The sequence below is a fragment of the Molossus molossus genome, unplaced genomic scaffold, assembly GCF_014108415.1.
Source record: "Molossus molossus isolate mMolMol1 unplaced genomic scaffold, mMolMol1.p scaffold_m16_p_26, whole genome shotgun sequence".
Classification (NCBI taxonomy): Eukaryota; Metazoa; Chordata; class Mammalia; order Chiroptera; family Molossidae; genus Molossus; species Molossus molossus.
This window is the reverse complement of record NW_023425362.1, coordinates 384,788-407,028: the sequence shown is the minus strand read 5'-3', so window position 1 is coordinate 407,028 and position 22,241 is coordinate 384,788. Positions and strand designations below refer to the sequence as shown.

At 56.0% G+C, this 22,241-nt stretch overlaps 2 protein-coding genes across 10 annotated transcripts in view; one reads left to right on the top strand and one right to left on the bottom strand.

Annotated features, from left to right (window-relative positions):
* PPP6R2 (protein phosphatase 6 regulatory subunit 2) overlaps positions 1-16,469 on the top strand; it is a 72,664-nt gene extending 56,195 nt beyond the window's left edge. For 4 of the 5 annotated variants that reach the window (XM_036278266.1, XM_036278267.1, XM_036278264.1 and 1 more), the window contains 15 exons: positions 1,383-1,535; positions 7,851-8,057; positions 8,440-8,504; positions 9,748-9,863; positions 11,207-11,292; positions 11,563-11,643; positions 11,936-12,033; positions 12,572-12,629; positions 12,774-12,898; positions 13,020-13,174; positions 13,487-13,649; positions 13,737-13,825; positions 14,243-14,402; positions 16,034-16,228; positions 16,308-16,469. In XM_036278266.1, coding sequence (XP_036134159.1) covers positions 1,383-1,535; positions 7,851-8,057; positions 8,440-8,504; positions 9,748-9,863; positions 11,207-11,292; positions 11,563-11,643; positions 11,936-12,033; positions 12,572-12,629; positions 12,774-12,898; positions 13,020-13,174; positions 13,487-13,649; positions 13,737-13,825; positions 14,243-14,402; positions 16,034-16,228; positions 16,308-16,359 — 1,803 coding nt within the window. In that variant the 3' untranslated portion in view covers positions 16,360-16,469. The remainder of the gene's footprint in view (positions 1-1,382; positions 1,536-7,850; positions 8,058-8,439; positions 8,505-9,747; positions 9,864-11,206; positions 11,293-11,562; positions 11,644-11,935; positions 12,034-12,571; positions 12,630-12,773; positions 12,899-13,019; positions 13,175-13,486; positions 13,650-13,736; positions 13,826-14,242; positions 14,403-16,033; positions 16,229-16,307) is intronic. The other variant, XM_036278268.1, reaches the window with a different exon arrangement.
* A 711-nt stretch (positions 16,470-17,180) lies between these two features.
* The window catches only part of SBF1 (SET binding factor 1), a 28,477-nt gene continuing 23,416 nt past the window's right edge, over positions 17,181-22,241 (bottom strand). For all 5 annotated transcript variants that reach the window (XM_036278244.1, XM_036278247.1, XM_036278246.1 and 2 more), the window contains 5 exons: positions 20,048-20,155; positions 19,745-19,956; positions 19,003-19,090; positions 18,802-18,933; positions 17,181-18,716 (listed from right to left, as the gene is read on the bottom strand). In XM_036278244.1, coding sequence (XP_036134137.1) covers positions 18,618-18,716; positions 18,802-18,933; positions 19,003-19,090; positions 19,745-19,956; positions 20,048-20,155 — 639 coding nt within the window. In that variant the 3' untranslated portion in view covers positions 17,181-18,617. The remainder of the gene's footprint in view (positions 18,717-18,801; positions 18,934-19,002; positions 19,091-19,744; positions 19,957-20,047; positions 20,156-22,241) is intronic.

Sequence of the window (22,241 nt, the reverse complement as noted above, 5' to 3'; positions counted from 1 at the left end):
AACCACCAGGCAGGTGCCAGGGGCCTGTTTTCAGACCTCCATCTGCTAAATATCTGTCTGTTCTCTCTCTCTCTTTTTTTTTTATCCTCACCCGAGGATATTTTTCCATTTTTTGTACAGATAGAGTGGGAGGGAGAGAGAGGAAGGGAGAGAGAGAGAAACATCGACGTGAAGGGACACATCAAGTGGCTGCCACCCGCACGACCAACCAGGGCCGGGGACAAACTGCAACCGAAGTACGTGCCCTTAGCGGGAACCAAACCCGGGTCTCTCCGGACCGCAGGCCGACGCTCTAACCGCTGAGCCAAACTGGCCAGGGCTCTCTCTCTCTCTTTTTTTAATCCTCACCCGAGGATATTTTTACATTTATCCTCAGACAGAGTGGGAGGGAGAGAGAGAGAGAAATGTCGATGTGAGAGAGACATATCGACTGGTTGCCACCCGCACAACCCCAACCGGGGCCGGGGACGAACTGCAACCGAGGTACGTGCCCTTGGCTGGAATTGAACCCGGGTCTCTTTGGTCTGTGGGCTGGTGTTCTAACTGCTGAGCCAAACCGGCCAGGGCTCTGTCTGTTCTCTTAGAGGGAGCCTTGGGGTTGGACATTTTGCAGCCTCCAGATGACTCTCGCATTCTGAAATAGGGGTCATCTGAGAGCCCACGTTCATCGTCAGCCTGGCCTCTGAGTCAGGGGCCTCCGGCCAAAGGTCAGGGATCCCAGAGGATGGCCCTTGCTCAGCTCAGCAGCTCTGAGTGGTGCTTGGGGTCACACTGAGGAGGACTTACTCCATCACCATCCCCCCCATCTGCCTGTCCACCTGCCCAACTCAACTTAGCCCCTCCCCAAGTTTCAGCCCTTTGTTCTCCTTGGTGCTTCTCCTTAATGCCCCCCATGATCAACTGTACTATTTTTATTTATCAACTCGCTTATTGTCTGCCTCCCCTACCAAAAAGTAAGCATCACAATGGCGGGAATTCCGGAACAGCATGGTAATGAAAAGTGATGCGTTACGCTGCTTGTTCGGGATCAGAAAAGACCCTGTGCAGTCGGACAAGGCTGGCTCTGTCCTCGTTCTCCCAGAGTGCTCACAGGTGTTCCCTGAGAGTGCTGGTCTCGTCTCATGCATGCATGTCTCAGACGCTGAGGTACTCCCCCCTGTGGCTGGCAGGCTGAGACCAGAGTGCCCTGGGCTTCTGGGTGTGGTGGACCCCCTCACTCGCTCTGTGAGCCCTCATTGCCTCTTGCAGGCAGTACTGCCTCCAGGAAGCCCCACACTCCCTACTCCCCAAACAGTGCCGCATCAGGGAGCAGAGCCCTGGCCCTGGGAGCAGGGGCCACACTGGGCTGCACGGTTCCAGTGGTGGTGCTTTTGTGTTCACAGAAAAAAGCGATCCTGACCACCATCGGCGTGCTGGAGGAGCCCCTAGGGAATGCCCGTCTTCATGGCGCCCGCCTCATGGCCGCTCTGCTGCACACGAACACACCCAGCATTAACCAGGAACTCTGCCGGCTCAACACCATGGGCTTACTGCTGGTGAGTGGGCACTGCTGCCAGCCTCCCCTCCCCCATCTGTCTGTCCACACATCTTGCAGGGTCTGTGGCAGTGGGCAGATGCTGCAGGGCAGGACCATTGGGCAGACAGCTGGACCTCAACACCTGGATGAGGATCTATCCATGGGGAGTCTCTGGTTTGGTCCTGAAACAAGCACAGTCTACAGAGAAATCTTTTCCTGGACCCGCTCCAGGCTTGACCACACCCTGAGAACAGTGGAGCGAGCCTCGGTGTAGGCTCACAGAGGATTGTGCTGAAAGCAGACGGCAGGTTTCTGATGTGCTTGAGGGAGTGGGGACGATATGGGCCACGTCCTAGATCTTCGACATGAAACGTCCTAAAGGAGCAGCAGCTTGTGCTCACACGAGGCCCCCCTAGCACTTCTTGTCAAAGCCAGAGGGAACGCTCCTCCACTCAGCAGACACCCCCCAGTTGCCTGGAGGACACCCTGGGTGTCTGAGGAGAGGGCCGGGCAGGCAGAAGGGGGTGCTGATGGGAGGCAGCATCGCTCTGAGTGTGCACTGTGGGCAGAGGCAGTCCTAGGCTTCTCTTCAGCCTTGCCATGGGCTTCTGCTCCCAGGAGGCTGAAGTCTCCTGAAATTCAAATCGTAATCCCAGGAGGAGCCAGTCTTGGAACTGGGCCTGGAGTACTGGCCCTTACAAATTCTTCCAGCATTTAGAAATCTCAATGGGATTATGAAAGGTCTTTTCTTCCCTTAAAATTTTTTTCTCCCTCCCCCCCCTTTTACTTTGATTGTGGTAATAAAAAAAAAAGAGTTTGTAACATTGCCCTGGCCGGTTTGGCTCAGCGGTTAGAGCATCAGCCTGCCAACCAGTGAGTTTCGGGTTTGATTCCGGTCAGGGGCACGTACCTCAGTTGCAGTTTGATCCCCAGCCCTGGTCAGGGTCATACGGGAGGCAGCCAGCGGATGTGTCTCTCTTTCTTTTTTTTATCCTCACTCAAGGATATTTTTTCCATTTATCATCAGATAGAGTGGGGGGGGGGGAGAGAGAAGGAGAGAGAGAAAGAAAAACATCGATGTGAGAGAGACACATCAGCTGCTTGCCTCCCACATAATCCAACCGGGGCCAGGGACGAACCGCAACTGAGGTGTGTTCCTTGCCTGGAATCGAACCCATAACACATTGGTCCGCAGGCCTACGCTCTAATGCTGAGCCAAACCTGTCAGGGCAGTCGATGCGTCTCTTTCACATCGATGTCTGTCTCTCTGTCTCTCCCTCTCTCTCCTTCCCTCCCCCTCCCTCTCTCTCTAAAGATAAACAGAAAAATATCCTCTGGTGAAGATTAAAAAAAAATACATAAAATGTATCAGCTTATTTTTTTTTTTTTAATCCTCACCCGAGGATATTTTTTCATTGATTTTCAGGTAGAGTGGGAGGGAGGGAGAGAGAGAGAAAAATATCAATGTGGGAGACACATCGATTGGTTGCCTCCCACAGGACCACAACCAGGGCCAGGGATCAACTCGTAACCGAGGCATGTGCCCTTGACCAGAATCAAACCTGAGAGACTCTGGTTCATGGGTCGATGCTCTAACCACTGAGCAAACTGGCCAGGGCTCAGCTTAATTTTTTTAGTGTTTTTATTTTTATTTTTTTAGAGAGTGGAAGGGAGAGGGAGAGGATAGAAACATCTATGTGAGAGAGAAACATCGAAAGTTGCCTCCTGCACACCCTCTACTGGGGATCAAGCCCAAAAACTGGGCATGTGCCCTGACTGGGAATCGAACCGGACCTCTCAGTCCATGGGACCATGCTCAATCCACTGATCCACACCAAGTGAGCTTAGCTTAATATATACTTTTATATATATATATATATTTTTTCCCCCCAGCTCCCTGGGACCCAGAATTGAACTATGAGGGTGGGGCCCAGGAGTCTGCATTTCTTCTTTTAATCCTCATCCGAGGATATTTTTCCATTTATTTTCAGATAGAGCGGAAAGGAAGAAGAGAGAGAGAGAGAAACATTGATGTGAGAAAGATACATTAATTGGTTGCCTTCCACATGACCCCATCTGGGGCTGGGGATGAACTGCAACTGAAGCACGTGCCCTTGGCTGGAATCAAACCCAGGACTCTTTGGTCCATGGGCTGATGCTCTAACCGCTGAGCCAAACCGGCCAGGGCTAGCTTAATAATGTTTATGTGTATAATTAATTTAGTAGCATTAAGTACAGTCACAAACTATATAACCATCCCACTGTCTATTTGCAGAACTATATCTTCTCAAACAGCAACACTGCCCATTAAGCAATTGATCCCCATGCCCTCCCCCAACCCTTCCACCCACCACCCTACTTCCATTTCTGACTTTGACCACTCTAGGGGCCTCATACAAGTGGAATCACACAGTACTTGTCCTTCTGTGTCTTGCTTCATCCCTGTTGTAGCAGGTGCCCAAATCGTCTTCCTTTCTATGGCTAACTGATCTTCACTGTCTAGACAGAGACACTCTGCTCATCCATTCATCTGTTGATGGGTGTGCGGCTGCTTCCACCTTTGGTGTTGTGAACACGCTGCACAGGTCCTGCTTTCCCACAGCCACACAGTGACTCTGTGTGCAAGTTTTTGAGGAACCAGCTGTTTTCCACAGTGGCTGCACCATATTACGTTTCCACTACCAATATATGAGGGTTTCAGTTTCTCCACATCCTTGCCAGAACCTGTTTTTCAGGGTTTTTTTTATTTTTTATTTTTATCCTCACCCAAGGACATTTTTTTTTTGTTTTGCGTCTATCTTCAGATAGAGCGGGAGAGAGAGAGAAACATCAATGTGAGAGACACACATCGAGTGGCTGCCACCCACACAATCCCAACTGGGGCTGAGGACAAACTGCAACCAAGGTACGTGCCCTTATGGTAACTGAACCTGGGACACTCTGGTTCGAGGGCCAGTGCTCTAACCACTGAGCCACCGGCCAGGGCTGTTTAATAGTTTTGGTTGTGAATGTTAATGGTTGTGAAGTGATACTCATGGTGGTTTTGACTCGCCTTTCCCTAGTGATTAGAGATGGTGAGCGTCTCTTCATGTATTTTTGTTAGCCATTTATGTATTTTCATTGGACAGCTGTCTAAGTCCTTTGCCCATTTTTTAAAGGTACTTTTGTTTTTAAATTTTTATTTATTGACTTTTAGAGAGAGAAAGGGGGAGAGAGGAAAAAACATTGATTTGTTGTTTCACTTATTATTTATTACTGTTATTTTTTAAATCCTCACCTGAGGATATTTTTCCATTTATTTTCTGACAGAGTGGGAGGAGGGGAGAGAGAGAGAGACATCAATATGAGAGAGACACATCAATTGGCTGCCTCCTGCACAACCCCAACGAGGGCCAAGGACTGAACCGCAGCCGAGGTACGTGCCCTTGACCGGAATCAAACCCGTAACTCTTAGATCCAACGGTTGATGCTCTAACAAATGAATCAAACTAGCCAGGTCTCCACTTATTTATACATTCATTGGTTGCTTCTTGTATGTATCCTCACTGGGGATTGAACCCAAAACCTTGGTGTGTTGGGGTGACAGCTCTAACCGAGCTACCTGGCCAGGGCCTTTTGCCCATTTTTTTAATCAGGTTGTTTGGTTTTTCTGGTTGTTATTGAGTTATAGGAATTCTTTTTATATTCTGGATTACGTTTTTTTATGAATTTCTCTCAATTCTGTGGGTTATCTTTTCACTCTATTGATAGTATCCTTTGACACAAAAAAGTTTTTAATTTTCGTGAAGTCCAATTTACCTGTTGGTATCATATCCAAGAAATCATTGCCAAATTCACTTTCTTGGAACTGACCCTAGTGTTTTCTTCTAAGAGTTTTTTTTTTTTATCCTCACCCGAGGACATTTTTTGTTCAGATAGAGTGGGAGGGAGAGGTAGAGAGAGAGAGAAACATCGATGTGAAAGGTACATATCAAGTGGCTGCCACCCACACGACCCAGCGGGGACAAATTGCAACCGAGGTACGTGCCCTTAACGGGAACCGAACCCAGGTCTCTCTGGACCACAGGCCGATGCTCTAACCGCTGAGCCAAACCGGCCAGAGCTAAGAGTTTTACAACTGTAGCTCTATTAGGTCTTGTCTGTGTAATATGAGGTAAGAATCCAACTTCATTCTACTGCCTGTGGATGTCCAGTTTTCCCAGCACTGTGTGTGGAAAAGACTGTCCTTTCCTTGTTGAATGGACCACACTCTGCTGGTTCCTGCAGTTTTGTAGTAAGTTTTGAAATGAAGAACTGTGGGCCTAACTTCAGTGGGGATTTTTTTGGTCAAGATTATTTTGTCTTTTGGGGATCCCTTGTGATTCCGTATGAATTTTAAGATGAGTTTTTTCATTTCTACAAAAAAATGCCATTGGGTGGGATTTTGATAGAGATTGTATTCAGTCTGTAGATTACTTTGGGTGGTGTTGTCAGTTTAACAAAATTAGTCTTCCAGTCTATGAACACAGATGCCTTTTCATTTATTTAACTTCTTTCATCAGTGTTTTGTAGTTTTCAGTGTACAAGTCTTTTACCTCCTGGGTTTAATTTATTCCTGAGTATTTTCTTCTTTTGGATGCTGTTGTAAATGGAATCACATTCTTAGGATTTTGGATTGTGGATTGTTAGTGTAGTGATGCAGCTGGGTTTGTGGTTGAGCTTGTTTATTAGACCTAACAGTTTATGTGAAGTTTGTGGAGTTTTCATAGAAGATCGTGTCATCTGTGAAGAGAGATAACTTTACTTCTTTTTTTCCAGTCTGGATGCCGTGTGTTTCTTTTTCTTCACTAATTGCTTTGCTGGAACTTCCAGCACCGTGTTGGGCAGAAGTGGGAGATGCGTCCTTGTCTCGTCCCTGATCTTAGAGAAGCGTCCAGTCTGTCATCATTTCGTGTGGTGTTTGCTGTGGGCTTGTCATGGTACCTTTATCACACTGAGGAAGTTTCCTTCTATTCCTAGTTTATTAGTTTTTATTTTAAAAAATAGTTGAATTGCCCGGCTATTGTGGCTCAGTTGTCCCTGCACCAAGAGGTTGCCAGTTCTATTCCCAGTCAGGGCACGTGCCTGGGTAGCCGGCTTGATCCCCAGTAGGGGGCGTGCAGGAAGCAGCTGATCAATGTTTCTCTCATCAGTGTATCTCTCTCCCTCCCTTCTTCTCTCTGAAATCAATAAAAAAAATATTTAAAAAATTGTTAAATTTTGTCAAATGCTTTTTTAGTATCAGTTGAGGTAATTAATTATATGGTTTTTGTCTAGTCAATAGACATTTACTAAATTGATTGATAGATTTTCACACTGAACCATACTTGCATCCAAGAATAAATCCCACACATTCATGGTGCATAATCCATTTAACACGCGGCTGAATTTATTTTGCTAGTATTTTATCCCCCCCTTTATTGATTTTAGAGAGAAAGGAAGGGAGAGGGAAAGAGAGATAGAACATTGACTCACCACCTCCTGCATGCCCCCCACTGGGGATCGGGCCCACAACCTGGGCATGTGCCCTGACCAGGAATCGAACCAGCAACCTCTTGGTGCAGGGTCGATGCTCAACCACTGAGCCACACCAGCTGGGCCATTTTGCTAATGTTTTGTTGAGGATGTTTGCACCTGCCCCACTGCCTTTTCCCCTGCCCTGCCCCCCACACCTCTCTTCGCATGGGCAGCAGAGCCTACGACGTAGGCTGCAGGGGCCTCTGCTCGGTGTGAGGTGGCCATGGGGGTGCAGATAGGTGTGCCTGCATCACTTCTCCCTGCCAGTGCCCCCTACCGGGTCAGAGGTCCAGGCGGTGCCGTGTCCTCACTCAGCTTCCTCTGGGCTTCTGCTGGTGCAGCTCAGGTTTGGGTCCCTCCAGGTTCCTGTGGGCAAGTGTCCACATGTGTGCCTCCTGATTTCACGTCCCTCCCGAGTATTGGAGAATGGAACACACTTCCAGTGACTCATGGGTCAAGACAAAATCATAAAGGAAGAAGACTAATTCTACATAGTGGAATGTGTAGGATGTAGCCAGTGTGGATCTCACTGGGAAATACACAGCCTTTCAACACTCACTGGGTAAAGAGAGGGGCCACAAATGAGTTAAGCTTCTAATTTGGAGACAAAAAGTTGGACCTTCAGGCAGTGTTCAGATGAGAGCAGAGAGGAGGCTCTTTGCAAAGCTTTCTCACAGAGAGCGGATCTCGAGCTGTGCCCTTAGCACCTGCCTGGCTGTGGGAATGGTGTGCTGACCCCCTTGTCCCCCATCAGCAGAAAAGTAGCCCAGGGATTTTCCTCTGTCCTCTGTTTCCCCAGGACCTGTTTTTCAAGTACACCTGGAATAACTTCTTGCACTTCCAAGTGGAACTATGCATAGCCGCGATTCTCTCCCACGCAGCCCGGGAGGACAGGGCCGAAGCCAGTGGTGGGCCTGAGAGTGGGGTGGAGCCTCCGCCTGGAAACAGGGACTCCGAGACCCCCCAGCCTGCTGCCAGCCCCCCTGAGAACACCATGGTGGCCCATGTAAGTCCAGCGGTGTTCAGCGGGTTGCTGCTGTCGCACGGCCCCAGCCACATCGCGTGGACTCCAGGCTGATGTTGGCTGGCTGAGCCCAGCACTGCCCCTTCCTCCTGCATTGTTTTTTTCTGACCCTCACATGAGTTGCCCTCCTCTTAACCTGAGAAGAAATCACTGACAAGGGGCCTGAGAAAAACCGGGGATTTTGGACCTTTTGAATCCACATGCATGAGTCCTTGACATGCCTCACCTCTCCCTTCCTTCCCGCCACCGTGAGCCTCACGCTGCGCACCTCCAGGCCATGCTTGCCTGCCCGCTCAGCCCATTGGCCCACGAGGGTGGGGGAGTGTGCGGCCCTTGGACCCTGACCACTTAGCTTGTCCCCCAGCTGTTCCAGAGGTGCTGCCTGGTCCAGAGGATCCTGGAGGCCTGGGAAGCCAACGACCTCGCACAGTAAGAGCCACACGTGGGGTGGGGGGTGGGGGCAGGCGCCGAGGGCACGCTGCTGTGGGAGGGGTGCTTTCCAGAAAGGGCTCCTGCCACTGAAGGGGACAGCTGCTGGGCTGCCAGGGAGCCAGGACACTGCTCCCGCTCCTCACCCAGCCCTGGCTCCCTGGGCCTTTCTTCACACCTTCCTCCCTCACCCGTCCTGTGCCCACAGTGTGTCTCGAACCCCCATCGCAGGACCAGCCCTGTCTGTTACTGAGCCCCCGAACCTTCAATAGAGTGTCCAGGGCACTTCCTGCTTTCTCCTACCCTACCCTCCCTCTGGTGGTGTGAGCAGCTGGGCTCCTTCTGAAACACACAGATGGTATCACTTCTGCCTGAAAGTTGGACCATCCAGGTCCCAGGGTGGCCTGCAGGGTCCAGTGTGGGCAGCCCCTGTGTCCATGCCCCTCCCGCTCTCTCCTGACATCCTCACACCTTCCTCTGCCTGGCCCCGTTCCCCAGTTCAGGTGCTCACTCGCTCACCTTGGCTTCCTCTTCTGAGTGTCATCAGGTGGGGAGAGAAGGTGGTTGGGAGCGCGCTCCGCCCACCTGGCTCAAGGGCTGTGCTTGTGCTGTGAGCCTTTTGCTCCTGCCAGTCCTCAGGGTGTGAGGACACCTCCCGTTCCGCTGCTGGGTCCCGTGTGTGGTGGATGAGACGTTGAGTGCAGAGCCTGTGTCCATGGCAGTGTAGGGTGTGAAAGTGGACAGCAGCCAGGACAAGCACGCCCCGCACTCCAAGCTCGTGAAGGAAGTGACTTGAGCTAGAGAGCCCGTTGTAGGCCTCCTCCAGGCCCTGCGGCCCTCTGCCTCCCCGAGAGCTCGGGCAGCACTGCCGCCGGGTGCGTTTGTGCTTGAACTGCCCTGTCTCCTGCTGTCCCCTGAGCAGTGGGCTCCGGGCCATGCTGGGAGGGACTCTGGGAGTCGGGACAGCGGGAGGTGTCTGAGTGCAGGTGAGGGGGTGCAGCCCCAGATGGGCCGCCGGGCAGCAGAGGCCAAGCAGGCCTGACTGGTGTGGAGGGCTGCAGCATGTGGGGAGCACGAGCTGTGAGCCCTGCTGCTGCCTCTGTTTCTGGCCTGTACAGTGCGCGTGGGAGTCTTCTCTCCTAACACGCGTCCCCCAGGTGTGGCTGGGGTGGGGTGGGGTGGGGTGGGGTGGGGTGGCGAGGCCTGGGCCCGGCAGCTGCCCTCATACTGCCTTCACTTTCAGGGCAGCAGGTGGCATGAGACGTGGGAACATGGGCCACCTCACCCGTATCGCCAATGCCGTGGTGCGGAACCTGGAGAGGGGCCCCGTGCAGACCCCCATCAGCGAGGTCATCCGAGGTGAGCCTGCCCCACCCCGTCAGCTGGCACGAGTGCCAGGCCAGTCGGCCTGCGTCCCCCCCATGGGGGCAGATGCCTGTTCACTGGTCAGGACCACTGCTCACGCCCACCCAGGCACTGCCTAATCACCACGCCCGTCCATCCATGCTGCAGCCCGCTCTTCTCTGAACTCAGGCAGCCCCTCCTCTGGCCCTGCCCTCGGCCTGCCACCCACACCCTGGGCTTCCCCCTTCGTCACTCCAGGGCTGCCCACCGGGGCTTGTGCCCTTGCTCTTCCTCATCTCTTGTCCCAGGCCCACCACCTGCAGCCCTGGGCCTCATGGGCTGAGCTGGGAAGGGCCCTTGGTTCTCAGTTCAGCCAGGAAGGCAGGCAGCTCAGAAGGGCCCAGGCGTCTTCACTGGAGGAGGTGCTGAAAGGCAGGCAGGCGGGTGGACTGGGAGATGGCAGGAGGTGCAGTGTGACAGCCCGTCGAGGAGGGCCTGGGGGTGGGTAGATGGTGGCGACCTCCAGAGGCCAGCAAGGACAGCCTGCTGCAGCCTCTCGTGGGGCTTTGCAACAGACCTGCCGAGTGAGGCGGGTGCTGTGCTCCGAGCAGCGCGGCTCGGCGCAGCGCTGTCTGGAAGGGCCCCAGAGGGTGTGAGGTGTGGTGGGTGGAGGGTGGTCATGCTATCATGGGGTGGGGCGTGGGCGCTGCAATCCCAGAGCAGGTACAGGGATGTGCTGGCCAGTGTGTGAGCTGTGCTGCTGGGGAAGCAGCCCTGCAGGCGGTCGCGTCAGTCAGACAGCAGGTGTGGCCTCCCGGGGATGGCCACCTAGTCCTCCCCTTGGGTGGGCTCAGCTGTGGCAGTCCTGTGGTCACAGGGCAGGCTGGAGCCCAGGAAGTCTTGATGGAAGCAGGGGTGTTCTCAGTCAGTGGCCTCTGAGCTGGGGTCAGGCCTCCTGGTCCATCAGTGCCCATGACAAGGGCTGGGGCCAGGGAAGGCTCTGCAGGAAGGGGGACAGGCGAGTGAGAAGCTCTTGGCTGTGATCTTCCCGGACCCTTCCCAGGGCAGGCATCTCTCTGAGGCTCTGACCCCCAGGCACAGGCCTGCAGGCTTTGCTGGGGCTGGGCCATTGGCTGCTGTGTTACAGAAGCCGACACTGGGCTGTCTGTGTCCTGAGTCCTTCAGGGTCCCTTGTGCACCAGCTTAACTCGGGGCTCTGAGACCTGCTGAGGTTGGGCTCTGTGCCTGCACCACCCCTTGAGGCCTTATAGGACTCTTAGCAGCTCTGACTGTCACTCCACGGGCCCTCTGGGACCCTGCACAGTGGCCTCCCGGACCAGGCAGCACTTCCTTTGCAGGGCTCCCTGCAGATTGCCGTGGGCGCTGGGAGAGCTTCGTGGAGGAGACGCTGACGGAGACCAACCGCAGGAATGCCGTGGACCTGGTGAGGCTGGTCGGGCCCAAGTGTATGCTGCAGCCTCTGCTCTGTGTCCAGACACAGACCTCCTGCCTCAGGCCTGCGCTGGTCTGAGTGAGGGCCTCTGAGGCCCCAAGCAGAGCTGCTGTGGCCCCTTGGCCCTGTCCCTGTCATGTCAGGAGCCCTCGTGGGGTCTCGGAGGCCTCCTTGTGCCCAGACCCAGTGTGGGCTGCACCGAGGGAGCAGGCTGGGCACCAGCACTGGGAGCAGGCTCACACCCACCCTCTGCTGTTGCAGGTGAGCACTCACCACCTTCATCCCTCGAGTGAGGATGAGGACATGGAGGGCGTGTTCCCTAACGAGCTGTCCCTTCAGCAGGTGCGTGTGACCAGGCCCTTCACCGGGGTCGTGGCAGCACTTAGGCCCCTAGGGCACCCTGGGTGGCATCTCACCAAACTGCCATGGGAAACGGCCAAGGGGAGAGGTGCTCCTCCCGCCCCCCTGGCCTGCTCACTCACCCTGTAATGAAGGCCACCACCAGAGCCGCATACACTTGGGGATGTGGGTGAATTAAAAGTTTAATCGGTTGTTTGGATGTGACCACACATGAACACACAGCCTGAGTGGGGAGCAGCCTGAGTCTGAGGTCTCCGGCACCCGTCTCTCCCAGGCCTTCTCCGAGTACCAGGTTCAGCAGATGACGGCCACCTTCGTGGATCAGTTTGGCTTCAATGATGAGGAGTTTGCAGACCAGGACGACAGTGTCAAGTGAGCCCACCAGAACCAGCCTGGGCTGCAGTCACCTTCACTACCACCCAGCCGTCCGCCGAGCAGCCCAGCTCTGGCAGGCATCCTGCATCACTTGGGGCTACCTCCCTCACACGCTGTGACCCCAATTTGCTTTGTCACCACCTTCCACCACCTGGGCTCTGCTCAGTGTGACTAGGTCCCAAGCCTGCAGCTTGGTCCTGGAGGCTGTGCCCCCATTTCCTCAGCTGAGAGTTAGGAGTGACCCTGTGGGAGGGGCTTGAGCACAGCCTCTCAGCCCCCAGACATCCCAGGGAAGGCAGGTTGTCACTTGTCCAGACCAGACACAGGTGAGAGTCACCCCAGGCTGTTCCCCCTTGAGCTGGAGAGAAAGCAAGTGAGCCAGGGAGTGGGCCCTCACCCCAGGTGACGCCACACTCCTGGACTGGCCGCAGAGCCCTGGCCTTACGCCCTCGGCCCCCAGCTGCTGTGGCTGCAGACTCGGGCCTAGCACACCGTGGCCCTCACAAGGCGCTGAGCACCGATGTTGTTCTTTCAGTGCTCCATTCGACAGGATCGCAGAGATAAACTTCAACATCGATGCTGACGAGGACAGTGTGAGTCCCCAGCTCGGTGTTTGTTGGAGGTGGACGGGGACACAGCGGGAGTTGGGCAGCGGGAGAGGGTGCTCCATGGGCACCTGTCCTGTGAGGCTGAGGGCCAGGCCTTCGGGACCATGTGGGACTCGTGGACTCTTGCAGCCCAGCGCGGCTCTGTTTGAGGCCTGCTGCGGTGACCACATCCAGCCCTTTGATGACGACGAGGACGATGACATCTGGGAGGACAGGGAGACTCGCTGTGCTGCCCGGGTGACGGCCAGAGCCAGGTGCACAGCCATCCGCCCTTCTGAGCTTCCCCGAGGAGCAGAGGGGCCCCTGGAGGTGTGTGTGCCCAGTCCTGCCCTGGTTATGACACCCTTACTGCACTGACGATGCTCCCCCCTCTAGATTTGGAGGCCCTCCGGCCTCAGAGAGCTGCTCAGAGAACGGCCTGGTGTGTGGAGGCCAGGATGGGAAGGAAACCGACAGGGATGCAGCTCGGGCAGGAGCTCCTCAAGCCGCTTCTCCGAAGGACAGTCCCCGCGTGGAAGGTGGCTCAGAAGGTAGGTGCTCTGGGTGGAGTCAGGCTGGGCAGGGGGCGCGGTGATGGGAGTGGGAGCCCTGGCGGGTGCTCCAGGGCTCTGACACCTACTGACCTGTCTGCACGTGGAGCACATGGCCCTGAAGGCCTCTCCACGCCCCGGCTATAGGGACATGGGGCGGCAGCAGGTACTGGAGCTCAGACCTCAGCAGCTCCTCTTAGCCACCGTCATCACCCGTTCCATCGGGGAGGTCACCATTTCTTGTGGCTGTGACTGTGCTGAGGGCTCTGAGGGCAAGTGGGGCCAGGACCACTCATGTGTCTCCCCCGGCAGGTGCCACATGGACAGTGTTTGATGAGCCAGTGAACTCGACTGCTCCAGCCCCAGGAGTGGCAGTGGACGTGGGTTCCAGTGTGTGGGCGGCCAGTGCGCCCAGCACCTCGGCTCTGGAGGAGAAGGGCTGGGCCAAGTTCAGTGACTTCCAGCCTTTCTGCTGGTAAGGAAGGCGGGGGAGGCCGGAGTGACCATAGCACTTCTGGGCAGCGTCTCCCCAGCACGGCCTCAGCCTCGGCTTCATCCACAGCTCTGAGTCGGGGCCCAGGTGCAGCTCCCCCGGGGACATAGGACGTGGCGACACCCAGGGCAGCCTGAGTCAGGACCCGGAGAGGACCCGTGAGTCGCAGCAGCTCTGATGTTAGGGCAGCGGGAGGAGGTGCCCGGGCCCAGGATGGGTGGCAGGGCCTTTCGGCCACCCTTGGAGGGAGGGTCTGCCCCTGCACCCTCTGTGCTGCCAGGACCCCGGCCGCCTTCCCCTGCCAGCACGTTTGCGCCGTCCCCCTCGGTGGCAGTGGTGGGGCCTCCAGACCTGAGCTCCTGTCAGCCTCAGGGGCCCCGGGTGTCATGGCTACACAGGGAGGGTGGACTTGGAAGCCACGGGGGAAGACAGTTCCTTCATGGGTGGACACACCCCGTGGCAGGCAGTGCGTGGACAGGTTCTGTCCCCGTTTTTTGGGCTGAAATTTTTGCATGCCCACACGAGTTTGGGGACCCCGCCACCCTCACCAGTGTCACCTGGCCCCTGTCTTGCAGTTGGCCCTGCCTCGTGTGCCTGGAATGTGTGCGTCTCCAGGGACGCCCCTCTGGTGGCCTCCGACAGTGATGAGGACAGGCAGAAAGTGGCTGTTGCCTTAGAGACTGTCAGTGTGGGTCCCGGCCGGGAGGCCCCCCAACTGCCGACATCGGTCCCCAGGTGCGCAGGATGCGGTGGGTGCAGGCCCCAGGTGCACAGCACTCCCCTGGCCCAGGGGCAGGTGGACCCTGCTGCCCTGACGGCTCTGTGACTGCAGAGGTGGGCTCTGTAGGGAGGGTGTCGAGACAGAGCAGAGGACTTGAATGTCCCACTTCAGGGCCTGGGAATGGGCTGCCCCACCCATAGGCTCCCCTTGGAGAGAGTGGCCCAGGCCTGAGGAGTTCTCGCCCTGGTGAGCCAACACCCAGGCTCTGGGGCTGCCCCAGTGAGGGGAAGGGGTTTGGCTTTTATCCTGTTTGGTGTGTGCCGAGTCCCAGACATGTGCCCCCCTAAACCAGGCACCTTGGAAAGACCTGTCATGCTCAGACAGTAGGATGGGGGTGTGTTAGGACTTTGCAACTGAACCCTGAATGGGGGAGGGTATCCTCTGTGCAAACTGAGCCCCCACATATCCCACCCCTACACTCAAGAAAGTCCAGGTCTTTGGGATACATCAGTGGACAGATGGACTCTCCTGGCTGGGCAGAGGAGAGGATGGTGTGAGGAGCTGTTCTGGAAACGTAGGGAAGGAGAGGCAGCAGCCTGGTGGGGTAGGAGGGAGACGTGCTGCTGGAGCCGAGCTTGCTGGGCTGGCGCCCACAGCGGGGCAGGGAGCAGCCTGCAGTGTGCCTTCCCAGGAGGCGGTGTTCTCTGAGATGATGCATTCTGGATTTTCCCCACAGGTGGGGAAGGCTGGCACCTGGCAAGGCCCTACCCACTCCTGGTTCCCGCGTGAGGGTGGTGCTCTGTGCATCCCGTTGGTGGGGGTCCAGCTCTGGCTCACAGCATTCCATTCCTGTCCCTTTGGGCCCCTGCCTGGGTGATTGCAGCAGGGGCAGAGCCCCGAGGAAGTGGGGCCAGGGGTGTTGAGAGAGGGGCACAACAGCCCCGGCCCCTCTCTCAACGGAAGAGCGTGGGCCAGGTGTGGTGGCAAGCAGGCTTCTGAGGTTCCTGAAGGGATTTAGTTCCTTCTTAAAGAACCATTTCAGCTCTTAAGCTTTTTCCTAATCTCTCATCCCGAAAACCAGCTGTGCTCTGAAAAGGGGTTATGTCATCCCAGACATAAGCTGTCAGCTTCCACAGGGCTGTCTGCCTGCCCTGCCAGTGTGGGCTTGAGCCTTTCGAGGCCACGTCGTCTGCAGGCCCCAGTGTGCGCTTTCGTATGCTGCCCTGAGCACACCTAGCACAGCCTCCTCTACGAGGCTCCTCAGGACTCTCCTGACTGCTCCCTCAGGACCCCAGGGTCTTGGTGAGGGTGTTGACATCACGCATTGGAAGCAAGCACTGTGCAGGTGTGGCTCACCCTCCTGGGCTGCGGCAAGAGGGGCTAGGTTGTCCCTAGACCACCACCATCATGCCCTGGCCCTTTCCAGGTGTGGGAGGGCGAATTTGGGGTAGACATGGCCTGTGGGCTCTCAGAGAAGTGCCAGGGCCAGGTGTGGTCCACAGTGACAAGGGTCCTGGGGAGCAGGATGGAGGAGGGTGGGGGCTGCCTGGAGGAGGTTGGAGGCCTCAAGTGGGCAGGCAGGTGATCTCTGGAGTGTTGGGAATTTGGGGCAACCCAGGTAACTGAGCCCCTGCCTGCCACACAGGGCCACCAGCACGCTGCCAGGTCCCACCTCCCCTGCACTTGCAGAAGCCACCTCTACCCTGGCTGGCTCTGTGCCCCGAGAGGCAGCCACCCCAGCACTGAGCAAGGCCTCTCCTGTGCTGGCCGTCACCACAGTAGCCACAGCCAGCCCAGCCATCTCCACAGTGGCCGTTCTGGGGACAGTGACAAAGGACAGGTGAGCAGGTGGGGCCAGGGAAAGGGGACTGGACAGGGACCTACGGACACTTGGGCTCCAATCCCCCCTCTCCCTGCAGGAAGACAGATACACCACCACCTGCAGGAGCCCCATCCAATGGCCCCGTGTGATGCTGCCGCCCAGCCATGGCGCGCCCTTAATCGAAAAACTACCTGGTGATGCAATTTGTCTTTTTAATTTAATTTAATTTTAAAATAAATGCTGCATTGGTAAAGCTGGCAGTTGGACCCAGTAGGACGGCCCAGCTCGCATCACTCCTGCCTGACCCCACGCACAGCAATAAGGCTTCAGACGTGTGCTCTGCCTGCCAGAGCCGGGGGCCATGACTCTGAGGTGCCACGAGGACCGAGGGCGTGGTGGGTGCGGACGCCACAGGCTGCCAGTGTGTCTTTACCGATTTTTTAACAAACGCAGAAAGAGCCGTGTTTGCACTTTGTATCTAGCTGCAGTGAAGGGCCTCCCTGACTCGGGACGAGTGCATGTCCAGAGCCGGGCCAGCCACCCAGGGTCTTAGCTGCCCAGTGGCCCTGGGCGCTGGCCTTTGAGCCAGGATGCAAAATTTGACTGCCTTAAAAAAACCAAGACCCTCGGCCTGGCAGGGGTACCCCAGCCCTGGCACTCTGGTGCGTTCGGGCACCTGGCAGGAGCTGGCCATGGGCGTGCAGCAGGGAGGCAGGGTGGAGACTGGTCCCAGCAGTGCTGGGTGGGGGTCTGCACCCGGTAGGGGCAGGGCCATGGTCCTGAAGGCTGCAGGATTGTGTGATGTTGAGTCCATTTTTAATGTTCTGATGATCTGACAGGGCACCCAAATCCCGATCTCCCAATAAAGTTGTGTTATTCTTACTGACAAGCTCGTGTGTTGTTAAGCTGCAGGCCCTGGAGCCCCAACCTGGCCAACAAGGGTTAGGAGGTGTCTGCTGCCCAGGCCAGTCCCTGAGTCACAGCCGCATGCAACACCTGAGCAAACACTGCACCTTGTCTCCTTGGGGAGCGAGCTCTGCCCAGAGCTCCCAAGTCAGACAGAGCACGGGGGCCACCCTGGCCTCCCCTGTCCTCCGTGGCCAAGCAGGAGGGGCAGCTGGAGGGTGGAGTGACACTCACCCAGGGTCTGTTCCTGGCTACTGGGGGCTAGGAACCCTCCTTGCTCCAGGGTCCCTGCTTTGGTGACTTCTGGCCTCACTTCCCCCAGCCCCAGGGAACAGCCCCACAGCCCCACGGCCCCACGTGACACCAGGCGTGGGCCTCAGGCCGGTGGGTTTCCTGGGTGTTGGAAACCTTGTCCCACAGCCAACCATGTGGCCTAGGGAGCACCTGCGTGCCCACCCCCATGCCAGCAGAGGCCCTGCCTGGGCCCACACTTCTACTCCCCTACGCAGCAGGTGCAGCCTCCAGCTAGGCCCTCACGGCACCAGCCCCCACCAGGAGCCAGCAGTGACCCCCCCACACCCTGCCTGGTGCCCACCCCACAGGTGAGGCCCTGGGCCTGGTGGGACTCATATCTCAACGGGAAAGGAGCCCACCCACCCCAAGACACATTGGGAGGGGTTGGGGGTGGGACAGGCAATGTGGAGCAGTTCCCAGAACCAAGGCCTTCAGGTAGCAGCCAGCCCACTGTGCCTGCCACAGGGCTGTGTCCCCCTCCTCATGTAAACCCTCTTCCCCACGTCCTCGGGCACCCTTGTTTCCAGCCCACCCTCCTCAGCATCTCCAGTCCATCTGACCAGAGACCAGCACATTTCCACGACTTCATCCTTCAGCCCCTCCTGCCCAGTCTGTCTTCTGGACAGCTTCCTGAGGGCCCTGCACGTGACTGACGCCACCTCCCCTTAGGGAAACCACTCCCTCCTTCACCGGGGGGTCTTCCTCTCAGGCTATGCCGGCCCCAAGACCAACCAAGCCAGGGGATGGGTGGCCAGGCCCCAAGTAGGGGCCTGATGAAGCCACCCCCAGGGCCATGGACGCCCTGGTACCAGCACTCGGCCCCTTAACAGGGGACCTGGGCACTGGACAGAGTGGGTGAGCTGAGGAGACGCAGGCATGTGGCACGTAGTTCTCTTTATAGACTCTGCTTATAGGACAGGGTGCCTGCGGGCCGGCCGGGGCCACCACGCGGACGGGGCTGGGCTATTTACAGGCCCACCGTGAGGGCTGTACCATGGCACCTCCCGGCTGGCGCTCAGCCAGTTCTCCGAAATAAGTTAGAGCTGGCCGGGTGGGCGGAGTGGACAGGGCAAAGCGGGCAGGGGCTGTACACACAAGTTCGGGGGCTGGGCCTCAATACTGTCAAGGGTGGGGGCTGTAAACATGGCCGGGGGGCCCTGCCCACCCCTAGTGGTCTGTAACTGGACACAGAGCAGCCGAGCGGGGCTCAGGCGTCTGACAGGCAGCCCTGGATCTGGTCCACCCACTGCTGGGCTGATGGCACGTCCTGGGCACAGAAGTTGTAAACACGACGAGTCGTCTTCACCTGGGGAGGGCGGGTAGCTGACTGCAGTGCTTACCCCATGGAGCCCGCTGCCCGCCCACCCCCTCCCACACTAGCCACAGCTCACGTCAAAGAAGGCCTTCTCGTCCACGGTCTTGGGGGCGCCCATGGCGGGAGTGCCAGGAGCCACCGCTTCCACTTCCGCCAGGTCGATGACACCTTTGCACTGCGTATCCACGCGGTGGTCATAGTACCGCAGCTGAGGGAGGACAGAAGTCAGGGCGGGGTCCCCCCTCCCCCTCCCCACCTGTGCCCACTGACCACTCACCTGGTGCTTGGTCTTGTCTAGCACGAACCAGCGGGCCTTCCAGGGTTTCATGAAGGCCCCCTTCTTATAGAGGGTACCCTCATAGGACCTATGTTTATGGCGGAACCAGGGCCAGGCCAGCCATCAGATCCCAGCCCAGCCCAGCCCAGCCCACAGCACCTCTGGCAGCAAGACCAAGCCCCTGCCCCAGACTGAGCCTGCACCGGCGCATTGGCCAGGGGGCCCCGAAAAAGCCCTGGAGCTGTACCCAGAAAGTCAGAGAAGGGCCCCCCCACCTATCTCGTGACAGACACATGGTCCCACATCAGAATCTCAGGGTGCCCATGACGCAGCCCCACACGCAGGGCACATGCTGCAGGCGGGAGGAGCGCGCAGAAGGCAAGTCTGCGGAGGCAGCCGGGCAACGAGGCTCCCCCAAGACAGGGTGGGACGCAGTGTGCCAGGGCCTGGTCTCACCTGGAACCTACTTCGACTTCACCTGGCAGGCACCTTGCCTCCTTCACAGCACCCACAGCCTGTCTCTGCTCTGCCACCACCTTGGCCAGCTGTGGTCACTGGTTCTACATCCCAAACCCTTTCCAAGCCCACCTGCTGCTCTGGCAACTGTGAGCTCATCCTCAGGCCACCATCGTATCCTCCCCGCAAATCTTCACCTAAGGATGACTGGAAGCTCCCAAAAGGCACCTGCCTCCTGAGCCCCCCAGAGCCCCCAGCTTGGCAGTGCCCACACCACACCTCACACCTGTTCTCACGCTCGGCTGTCTGGAACTGGCTGTACAGGGTGCTGGTGCTGCGGCGGGCGGCCTGGCGGGAGCCAGATGTGGTGGAGCCCCCACTCTGATCACTGTCCAGGCTGAGGCTCAGGGTGGAGCCCACGGGCCCCTCCTGCAGGTACACACCCAGCGAGCGGCGGTGGTGGGGCACACTTGACACCAGCAGGGAACTGGGGGTGCCCTGGGGGCAGAAGACGGGCTGTGTCAGGGCCAGCAGGCTCCACCTCCTCCTGCAGCAAGTCCACCCAGCCCCCCAGCCCCGCCCCGCTCACACGTCCATCTGGCCGGCCTTCAAGGCGCTGCGCAGCCTTCACCCGATCCCAGGTGTCCTTCCAGCGCTCAGGGGGTCGGCCCAGCTCTGTCTCCAGCCGCTGCAACTCCTGGGGGAGAATTAGTGAACTAACATTATTCAGAAGAAAATACCCAGCCTGGAACACAAAAAAGCAAAAGGAAGGAAAATACAGAAAGTGAGAGAGTAAGAAAAGGTCTAACATGTATAACCGAGGACAGGAGGAGGCAGGTGGAGGGATGAGTAAGGTCCATACTTAGTCGGTTGCAGTTTGGCCCTGGCCCTGGTTGGGTTATGTGGGTGGCAACCATTCGATGTGTCGATGTTTCTCTCTCTCTCTCTCCCTCCCTCCCACTCTATCTGAACAAAATATCAAAAAATGTTCTCAGGTGAGGATTAAATATATATATATTTTTTTTTAGAGACCACAGCTGGAAGTTTTTAGTAAGAGGCATCACACAACATAACCAAGAGCACCCCAAACACCAAACCAAAGGATATTACAGAAAACAGCTGAAATACGAAGTGAAAACCCAAAAACCTACAAGAAAAAATACATGCTCTCTTCAAAACACAATTGAACTGCCAGCTAACTTGACACGGAAACAGCTGGACTTCCACCTCTGGCTCAACAGTGACCAGTCCCTGACCAGTCACTATAAACCACCATGGACTGACGAGAAGTGCAGCCCTGAGACCCTAAGACAAGGTGACACCAGGGGCCACAGCTGTATGTGGGGAGCTAGAGCCCGAGCAAAGCAGGTTTTGCTGAGCTGAGGAGGCAGCAACGGGAGGCTGGGGGATGCGGACGTACCTGGGTCCGCAGGGTGGCACTTGATCTGAGTAGAGGGACTGCCCCAGAAGAGCTCTAGAAATCCACACTGTGGCCTCCTGAGTGTTTGGCCAAAGTTAACTGCCATTTGCCAGGCAAGATGTTGCCAGACCTGAATAGCTACTAGGAAGCTGTGAGCTAAATCCAAATTCTGGAGATTATGTGCTGCAGGGAGAGGAAGGAATGCCGGACACCTAGAGTGGAGGGTCCTTGCCAGACACACCGAACCTTCAACCGAAACCCCGGGGAGGCCATGTCTTTGGAGTAGGGTTTCTCTGAACCTAGAGTGAGGGTGTCTCGAGATCTGCCCTACAAAAGCTGAGACACAACCCCAGGAAAAATCCAGCTGCTACAAACTCATTAACTACCTGCAAGAATAAAATTCAAGGTTCTTTTTTTTCATCCTCACCTGAGGATATTTTTCCATTTATCTTCAGATAGAGTGGGAGAGAGGGAGACAGACAGAAACACTGACGTGAGAAAGACATATCGACTGGCTGTCTCCCGCACGACCCTGACCAGGGCTGGGGATGAACTGCAGTCGAGGTCCGTGCCCTTGGCCGGAACTGAACCTGCGACTCTTTGGTCCGCGGGCCAACACTCTAACCACTGAGTCAAACTGGTCAGAGCTCAAGATTCTTTAAAGGAAGACAACACAATCCTGATGCTCAACAATGTAGAATCCACAATATCCAGCTTATAAAAATATTATTAAAGCAAAAGGGCAGGAAAATGAGAGCCAGGGAATAGTTAAAAACAGATGCAGAAATAAAACTGGTACTGTAATTACCATATAAGAAATGGGAAAGTTATAAAAATGTTTAAGATTTAGAGAAAAAGATGGACATAATGGTTGAACAGATGGGGATTCTCCAGAGAATATATTAAAGAAAAGTTGTAGAGCTGAAAAATATCTAAAATGAAAAATTCATTAGATAAGCTTAAGAGTACATAAACATAAGAAAGAAAAATGAGCTTGAAGACAAGGTAATAGTAACCATCCAAAATGAACTGCAGAGGGGAAAGATTGGAGGCAAAAAAAAACAAAAAAAACACAGCCTTGGTGACCTATGGGACAATAAAGTTCCAGAAGAAAGGAGAGAGAGAGAGATTGTGAAGGGAAAAAAAAAACTTAAAAGAAATAGCCTAAAATGTATTAAACTTGATAAAAACTACCATCCCATAGATTTAGGACACTTAAGGTGCCCTAAGCAGAATCAACACAGAGAAAAACTTTGTGATGGTCAAACTGTTGAAACTGAAGATGAAGAGAAAAAAAAAGGTGCAGTTTACAAGCATAAGAACCAACACCAACTTTTTTTCCCTTTATTTCAGAGAGAGAGGA